Source organism: Helianthus annuus, chromosome 15 (genome assembly GCF_002127325.2).
Source record: "Helianthus annuus cultivar XRQ/B chromosome 15, HanXRQr2.0-SUNRISE, whole genome shotgun sequence".
Taxonomy (NCBI): Eukaryota; Viridiplantae; Streptophyta; class Magnoliopsida; order Asterales; family Asteraceae; genus Helianthus; species Helianthus annuus.
The window spans coordinates 38,190,019-38,199,546 of record NC_035447.2 but is presented as its reverse complement, the minus strand read 5'-3'; the positions used below and the strand labels follow the sequence as shown (position 1 = coordinate 38,199,546).

At 37.6% G+C, this 9,528-nt stretch overlaps 1 protein-coding gene across 1 annotated transcript; it reads right to left on the bottom strand.

The window, feature by feature from the left end:
• Positions 1-241: 241 nt before the first annotated feature.
• Positions 242-8,955, bottom strand: LOC110911440 (ubiquitin receptor RAD23d-like). The gene is made up of 13 exons (XM_022156059.2): positions 8,775-8,955; positions 8,593-8,674; positions 3,339-3,500; positions 2,706-2,753; positions 2,514-2,581; positions 2,375-2,425; positions 2,117-2,291; positions 1,591-1,749; positions 1,436-1,510; positions 1,315-1,362; positions 1,135-1,241; positions 977-1,055; positions 242-577 (listed from the first exon to the last, which is right to left on the bottom strand). Exons 2-13 carry the CDS (start codon positions 8,656-8,658, stop codon positions 461-463), a joined length of 1,155 nt encoding a protein of 384 aa, XP_022011751.1. The 5' UTR covers positions 8,659-8,674; positions 8,775-8,955; the 3' UTR covers positions 242-460.
• Between the last annotated feature and the right edge of the window lie 573 nt (positions 8,956-9,528).

The window sequence follows — 9,528 nt, the reverse complement described above, 5'->3', positions numbered from 1 at the left end:
TGTAGATTAGAGAGATAAATGGCATGCTATTTGAAAGTTCGGAGTATTAGTGCCGTGCATTTCTTACATCTCTACTTAAAATTGGCTCCGTGTTGAACATATAGCATATATAGGCCCGGAACCATTCCCCGCCTTGTCCTAAATAAGAGACCCCCAAAAACTTCTGTTTCGGGTTTTACCGTCGGCATTGGGTTTTTCCCTCTATGAAATGGCAATTGGTAGCCAAACTATATAGAGACTATGAAGAGACCAACACCACTATTGTCATACAAAGACAAAATATCAAAGTCCAAAATACAAAGCAAGTGCGAATTAAATACGAGACGAGATAATCCAGTTACAATCCAATTATGGTCTTTCCTGACACCCCTCCATATTTCCGCAGCTCGGAAATAAAAAAGAACCCGGAAAAATAACCACCGGGATCGATTACTTACCATTTTATCAACCAACACTATAACTAGTCTTCAAATTCGTGCATGTGATCTAATAGGTAATTGGCTGCCAGTTCCTCGTTCTTGTTGCACGCGAAAAACACCTCTAATACTAGCGCTCTATCGAATCCCATAGCTTCAAGCTGAAACAGACATCAGCGTCACTTTTTTTTAAACTCGTAACCACTTTTTTCACTTTTTTTTCCATTTTAATGTTTCTTTAAGGATAACTTCATATATCCATTAAAAACTTGGTATAATATCATATTCACCCAACGGATGATCTTAATATCGAATAATGCCTTTTTTTTCCAATTTTACGACATTTGTACCCCCTTCTCTTGGAACTAGCATCAAGATAAAAAAGTTTGGGGCGTAAGGAGAAAGAGAAGGGTGTAATGGCCGTATTTTAAATTGTATTTAATAAAAATGGGTAAATATGAAAGTTGGTGAAAATGAATGGATATATTTGATACTATATGATATTATGTAAGTTATCAGGGGTATTTATAATTTTTTAGAGAAAGAAAAATATGACTCACCCGTTCAATGGCTTCACGTTCCTCGGGTGTAACAGTCACCGCCTGTGGCATTGCTGCAGCGAGATCTCCAAGTACATTTCTGAAATATAGAAGCTGTTAAGAACAGTAGATAAAATAAAACAAGTACAGAAGATTAGGAATCGACATATGAAACATACTCTCCGCCTTCAACGGGCTCATTGATCAATCGAAGAAAATCAGCCTGATGCTCTTGAATGAGTCTCACCAAGTGAGGATTTTGCTTCCCCAGCTCTTGCAGCATTGGCTGTCATGTGACTGTGTTAGTGTGTGTGTGTGTGTGTACACATTTAACAAAAAAACATTTTTTGATATAATACCTGCAGTATTTGTGGATTAGCTTGCACCATAGCTCGTAGTGCTTGAAACTGAAAAGTGGAAAATAAATGGTTATTAATTTACTTGAACCCCAAGTATCCATGTGTGTAGGTGTGGGATTACCTGCGGACTGTTACGGAGAAAATCAAGGTTTCCAGCGGCACCGGCAGGAGCATTTGCACCCATGTCAGGAAGACCCTAGGCCAAATGTAACAACCTTATCGTTTACAAAAACGTTCCAGATGAAAATAGGCAGATTCACTAGCAAACAAAAATACCTGAGGAAAGAGATCCAACGGATTTGCATTTGGTCCAGCAGAAGGCACAGCTGCTGGTTGTGTAGCTGGCGGGGCCTGAGCAGGGGGGTTCACTGCCTGCACACCTGGCACCGGTGAAGCCCCTGCAGCTGGAGGCAACTCGGCTGGCTCAGGAATACCCTGACATGATGACATATTTAGGGGTCGCAAATTATCTACTGCACGTTTAGTTTCAAAGAAAAGATAATAGTAAAGTACACGGATGGCCCCTGTGGCTTACTAAAATTTTGGATTTGGTCCCTAGCTTCCCAAAAGTACACAGATGATCCCTGTGGTTTGCAGTTTGTAACAAATTTAGTCCCCAGCCAACAAATCTAAAGATTTTAGCATGTCTAAGTTAAGGACTAAATGCTTTACAAAGTGCAAACTACAGGGACCATTTGTGTACTTTTGGAAAACTAGGGACCAAACCCAAAATTTTAATAAACCACAGGGACCATACGTTACTTTACTCAATATAAATATAAAAAGGTTTCTAAGAATTTACAGAATACAGATACTCGACAGCTCTTTCCGGATTGTTGAAAGCAGCACGAAGAGCACGAACGACTGTATCGCGATCCCAGGTCCCACCACCCATATCGAGAATATGCTGGATTGTACCCTCCAAATTGCTTCCAGCAACAAGATTTGATGCTGCTTGATCATATACATTCTCCGCCCTATAATCAAACCATCACTAACATATGAGTGTTTATTGCTTTAATAATGGATTAGATATTCCGTCTTTTGGAGAAATACTAACGGAGCATTCGAAATAGTTACTGAATCTGGAGCAGAAGGAACAACTGCAGGCCTGCAATAATAGGAAAGTGTGTTGTCTAGAAGAAATTGCATTTTGATTATAACTTACAAGTGCACAAACATGTACAGATTAAGCTTACGGTGTCACAGCTGGAGGAGGAGCTTGAGTGACAGCCGGTGCAGGGGGAGTGGCACTTGTCTGAGGTGCCTGCATGACATGATAGGTTCAAACCGTTCAAAGCATATCGCATACAAACTTTAGAAACATCAATGAGATGCTTGAACAGGACTAAAATTGGAAGACAATAGAAGTTAAACAAACAAGTTGATACCTTAGGGGCAGTTGCTGCTGTTGAAGTTTGGCCAGAGGGTACCTTACTCTGTAGTCACGGTTGGAAAGAAATTAAAAATAATTATACAAACATAACTCAGATCAAGGAACTTATGTCCTGGTGTGCATCCGTCATCAATAAGTTTCCATTTAGTGGCATTTTTATTAAAGAGTAAAATGTCATTTTCGTCCTTCAGGTTTGGCCAGTTCTACAACTTTCGTCCAAAGGTTTGTTTTTCCGCATCTTGATCCAAAGAGTTTGAAATCTTGCCATTTTCATCTAGCTCGTAAACTACATCCATTTTTCTCCGTTATGTCAGGGGGATTCTCGTCTTTTTTGTAAACTTAAAGGGCAATTCAGTCTTTTTCACTTAATGTACAAGCATTTAGCATAATGTACAAGTATGCACTTAAAGGGAAAATACCCCTGACTTAACAGAGAAAAATGAATGGAGTTAATGAGCCGGATAAAAATAGTAAGATTTCAAACCTTTTGGATCCATATGCGAAAAAACAAACCTTTAGACAAAAACTGCAAAACTGTTCAAACCTCAGGGACAAAAATGACATTTTACACTTTATACGGATAAATTATATTTTGGTGTCTGTAGAAAAAACGGGGGCTTAATTTTACCTTAGATAACATAATGACGATAAAAGAATTTTCAGCAACTTTGTTCTCTTCCAAGGTGGTGCCATCTTTAAGCACTTTACCCTGATGAATAAGCATTTGTTGTGCAGCAGGATAAACATCTGATCCTTGAACAGTTTCTATATTTTTCTTCACATCAGCGACCTGCATGAACCATCACACACTATCTTACTACCTTGTGCACAGCTTCAATCACATCAAACATGTTAACAAAGGTATTTTTTATCATAACCAATCATAGAATTCAGAAGATGCAAACCGCGTAGAGCATATTATTCAAGTTGCCATTAAAGGATCTAAATATGTTGCTTTCTGTTTCGTCAGTTTTGCTATGAGCTCAAACAACTAAATTCTATAAATATGCATTTAAAACAACAGAAGAAAATGTGAAGAGTGTTTAACAGTTGCATACTCTAGGCATCTTCACAATGTAACTAAGTAAATAAGTCGGTGTTTATTTAGGTATAAGGACATGTAACAAATTAATCATTATGTTATCGGAGCAGCCTCTGCAAGTCAAATATAACAACTCTCATTACACAAGCAAATTGAATATTGAGGAAGCTAGCTGTATTACAGTCTAGTAAAATTACCAGCTTTTGCTTATAACTTAAGCTGATACCTTGAGAGATTTGCTAATTGTAATACAATGCTAAACTATTGGGAATACTAAAACAAAAAGAATTACGAGATATGATGGGCATCTAGCATACTTATGATGTGAGATAGTGTGAAGCTGAGAGATGAAATCAGTAACAGAGCAACATCCGACCCTCTTGAGTCGAGCAGAAAAGAATCTGCGTGTAACGACTCACGATAATGTCACATGATGCATCCTGATTCATGTACATAGCAATGCTTTTATATGAATGACTGGTAGTTTCGACCAGTTACAACACTAGGTTCTTGTAACACCATAGGCAAATTCCACATCACCAACGACTGGAGAAATGATTGGCATCTACTAATAAGTTAAGGAATATTGGATTTCAATAATCCCAACTATTTGCTGTTGGCCGCCAACAGCCCAATTTTAAAAATAACCACTGGCAGTCCTAACTTTTAACATATTGGCCTCCAATGGACCCTGACTAACAGACCCTAACGCCGTTAGTCTCTCGTTGCCAGAAAAACGTTTTTTGGCCGTAAAACTCATTTTTGGCCGGAAAACTCAACATTTTTGTCCCGAACCTCTTTGTAACCTTATTATGGACCTTTGGGAACCTTTTTCTAGTAAAAGCCCCAATTATTAAAGTCGCCGGAAAACTCCTTTTTGGCCGGAAAACTCAACTTTTTGGCCGGAAACTCAACATTTTCGTCTCAAACCTCTTTGTAACCTTAGATCGGACCTTTAGAAACCTTTTTCTGTACAAAAACGGTTTTCCGGCGACCGGAAACTATCGGCGTTAGGGTTCTGTTAGTCAGGGTCCATTGGTGGACAATATGTCAATAGTTGGGACTGCCGGTTGTTATTTTTTAAGGTGTGACTGTTGGCGGCCAACGAGAATAGTTGGGATTATTAAAATCCAATATTCCATAAGTTAATAACCCCTGCAACTATGGTGAAGCGTTTAAGGAAGCGTGAGCCCATATTATAAATTGCCTGCAATATCAACATGTCTAAGAGAACATCAGAGCTATACTCTAAGAGAAGTAGAGACCTAGGTTACTAGATAGCCTAAACGTAAACCGTATGTTTGTGTGACTTAAGATTATAATTTGCCACTTCTGATTTTTCTTTAGTGATACAAGTCCATTTACGTTTGTAAGATAGAAGACCAAAATGGAAGAGAGATGGTGATAATGATAAGTTCTAGCGGATTGAACATACTTAGTTGACTAGTAGATTGGAAGTGCGAAATGGTTTACGAGGTGCAACCTGATCTCACAAGTTCCCTAAAAACGTATCACTATAGTTAAGAACAATTACGCATGTAACAATTTTCCTAAAGTGCGTCACCAACACTTCCATGCAAACATCATTGACGCAAAACAACAAGCAGCACTTCTTATCTCTCACAAAGTTCAGAAACCAACATGGCTAGCATATGAAATATACTAGATTCAGTCTTAGTTGGTAACAAGAATGTAGAGCATGGGCATGAGGTTGTATCTTCAAGGACCATTAATCCGTAGACCCCCTAGCATTGATATGTTACGTACTGAAAGAGGATGGAACACACGCAAGTCAAACCTCAAGCAAACAAAAAACCTACTATTTGATTGTACCAAACATTGATTTCATAATCAATACCAATGTATTCAAAATAATACAATTCAAACATTAAAAATTATAGCCTAAACAAAACCATTCCAACACCTGTCAGTCATTCTGCTGTATATATACACAGTTTTGAAGACCAGAAATCACAACCAAACTTGAACCACAAGGACTCACTACTGTTTCGACATGAAAAATTATCTGTAGTTGAACACGAGTTTTAAACAGCTCGACTTGGAGTTCTTAAGCTGAGTATGGTGGTACTCATAGGCATGGTTTTAAAAAACGCTTGAGGTGTGCGCCTCAAGGCGTGCCTTGAGGCGAAATGCCCAAAAAACGATTCTGAGGTGCGCCTCAGGGGGTTTCTATTGTACATGCTCCTCAGAGGGGCTGAGGCGTTAAAAAGGCTGCGCCTCAGGGGTTTTTGATATTTGTTTTTGATGTTTTTGACTTTTTGTATCAATTTCAAGCAATTTATGTCTTTTTTTATGTGTGTTTTTGATGATGAATTTAGTTAGTATTATTAATTTTAGAAGATATATAATTTTTATATTTATTTTTTAATTCCGCCTCAGGCTTACGCCTCGGTTCGCCTCGAGGCTTACGCCTCGTGAGGCGAAGGGAAAACGCCTCGAAACTCGTTTCCATTTTTTTAAACCTTGCTCATAGGGACGGGTACACCGTACAAGTCAAAACAGAATACGGACATTTGATTTTTGGTTAAAAATGTGTATTTAATACTTAGGAATTACTGATAAACATAACATATACTTGGTATCGACAAAACTTTGCCTCTAGATATCACAAACGGGATTTAGAAACGAAGGTTTAAATGTAATGATTACAACATAGGTTTTATGTGTAGTTAGACGGATTGGAGTTATAAATCGGAGGCGCTAAAGAATACCCGGAAAACATTCAGCAGGTAAGTTTATGTACATACTTTCAAAACTGGAATATATGCCAAAAAGTGTAACTCTTTGAAATATGCTAATATCTTGAAAGTTGCACACATGCTAATTAAAATCATATGATTAATTCGGATGTACCAGTCATATGCGCTGAGGAGGACAAGGATTTCGTATTATACTATTATACAGAAGTATGTAAAGCAGTTATTGGGTATATACATAGTCAAACCTAGATCTATGGACGGATAGTTACTTAGAATGTGAAATATGATTTGCATGCAAAATGTTGGTTTACACATTCATGATATGTTCTATAATGTTTTGATATATTGTTAGGTTCATAAATTGCCCAGAAATAGCCGACGTATGTTTTTAAGCATGTATCTACGTGAACACCAGACAAGGGAACTCTAAAAACAAGAAGAAACTTATAAGAGAAACCAGTTGAAGATTTTTAATTCCTAAAAACTTTTTGGTACCTGTTTTATTAGAAACTCTACTTAAGTTTCCTTGAAAGTACGCAGACACTCATTATGTAAATACGTAATAAAATTCATTTCCGCTGCTAAGTTGGTATCAATTGGTCACGTTAACCCCATTAAGGTGGGGTGTAAACGTAGTTATCGATAGCGAATAGCGACAAACAGCGACGAGGTACCTATATTATATGCTACATAGCGATAGCGACGAAATAGCACCCGCTATTGCGTCTTTAGTGATAAGGTAGTTAAAAATTTAGGATATAAAAAATAGCCAATAATACTTTTATATATATATATATATAATTATATATAATATTAATTTTAGACTTTTTATGTATAAATTTTTAAGTTTAAGAACCAAATGTAAACTAGTGAAAATAGAGGGGGTTAAATATTAAAAGACACAAACTAATTTTACACTTTTATGTAAATTTTTACAAGTTTTAGGGACTATACGTTGACTAATGAAAAGATAGAGGGGTTAAAGGTTAAAATCCATAAAGTTATTAACCCTAAAAAGCTAAAACACAGAACACGCAGCCGCCCTTCTTCTTTTCTTCTTCTTCCTGGTTTCCAGCAGGTTTCCGGAAGAAATTACAGCACCGGGGTCGGACTTCGTTGTCGGAACCCCGCTATAATCATGCCATAGAGTCGCTAAGTAGCATATATTGCAAGATATGGTCGATTCGCTACGAAGCGCGTGATAAATTGTATTAGTTTAAACATGGCCACTTGTTGACTGCTTCTAACCGTTGAATTCACATTTAAAATCAACAAAACAAAGCAAGTTACAACTTCAATAAATTTCTGCATTCCAATGCTATCCTACCAAAACTGTGACTGCCACTGCTTCCCAAACTAAGAAACCAATCAATTTAACCCCTACGACACCAGTTCATTGACATAACCATTCAAAACTTCAGTAATTCCCAACATAACTTAACTTACCCTATACAAAACAAAAACAACTATGTAGCTATGTGAGCCAGAAACATGGGTGTGGTACTACCACTATGTCAGATGCGATTACCACTCACTTCTCTAATCAGGTAACAGCATATAACCAGAACCACATATTTAACCTTCCAATCCGATAAAACTTCAACAGATACTCAATATTCAGAATTCAACTGTATAATTGTATAAACAGTTTATACAATTCAACAAAACTTTAGATTGTTAGTCTCGGTTCGTATGGTCTGAAACGTATATGATTGTGCGGTTACCTTTCGTGATATGATTTGTGTGGTTAGGTATGAAGATGACTGTGTATTGTTTTTCAAGCTTAGTTACTGTAGTTTTATAAACTACACCTTCAAAGCTTGAAGAACAATACACAGTCATCTTCATACCTAATCACACAATTCATATAACAAAACGTAACCGCGCAATCACATACGTTTCAAACCATACCGATTAATATTCAAATCCTAAATCAACAACGCACAATCTAATGACAACTTTCACAGTTCCAGAACCACAAATCGATGCTCTAAACCTAATTTCGTAAACCTCGAGATCATACAACCGCATAAAACCCTAATTCCTCACCAATTACACATAAAACCACCACGAATCGATCAAAATCAACGAAAAACAAGCGGAATTGAATCGAAACTAACCGTATCTTCACCTTTCACTTCGATTTCGAAGTGCGTGCCCTTCAATGTCTTCACAAAAACCTTCATCGTTCGATTTGTTCGTCTGCAGTTAAAACTCAAATAAGAAGTCGATTTGCGTGAAGAAAAACGAGATTAGATGTACGAACAAGCAATCGGAAGCTGTAGAATGCGTGAGAGAATACCGATTTCGTCTTCGGTGCGTCTGTGTGTTTGTGTGGGAGAAAGGTGTGGGGGGTGTATACGGTGAGATACCCCCTTTCTCAAGGCAAGAGGGAAGGTGGAGGTGTTTGGAGCACGCGCTTGGTGTGTGGGGATACACGCGCTGAGGCTAGAGGCTAGAATGTGCTAGTGCTGCTGATCATTGTGGGGGGTTTGGTTGTGTAATGAGTCGGGTTTGAGCCGGCTGATAAAGGTTTTGGCTTGTTGGGTTGGTTGGATCGATTAAAACAGTTCGGTTTGATGGTTAACCCAATGTTTTAAAAACCGATTTTTTGATCTATCAGGTTAAGCTCATAGATGATTCAATCGGCTGTATCGGATGGTTCAACTGAGTTTACTAGTTAACCTTATAATTTCATAAAAATATAGTTTCAATTCAAAAGATAATCCAAAAGTATATGATTCCATAATCCCAACAAAGGTTTTTTTAAATAAAAGTCTATAGTAGGTTTATGGCATTGAAGTGTTAAATGCATCAAATTCGAGATCGCTTAAATGTCACACCTCGATTTTCGGTGGGCCCGGATGTGTCACACCCCAACCGATGGCGGAAACATCGGGGTGCGAGCACTAAGCGTTCAGATTGTTCATGAGATTTCCACAACGCTATTTGTTTTGATAATGATTAAAAGATTTTATGCAAATAGTCTAAAACATCGTCACAATTATCACATTACAAACCAAACATAAATTGTTCAAATTGTTTCAAAATACTAA

What these genes read in the sequence shown, in the direction of transcription:
- LOC110911440 (XM_022156059.2), bottom strand. Translation starts at nt 8,658, where the DNA reads ATGAAGGTTTTTGTGAAGACATTGAAGGGCACGCACTTCGAAATCGAA. An exon ending in CAGCAGCAACTGCCCCTAAG is followed by an intron (nt 2,582 to 2,705) that starts GTATCAACTTGT and finishes CATGTCATGCAG; the next exon opens with GCACCTCAGACAAGTGCCAC. An exon ending in CTGTCGAGTATCTGTATTCT is followed by an intron (nt 1,750 to 2,116) that starts GTAAATTCTTAG and finishes TCATCATGTCAG; the next exon opens with GGTATTCCTGAGCCAGCCGA.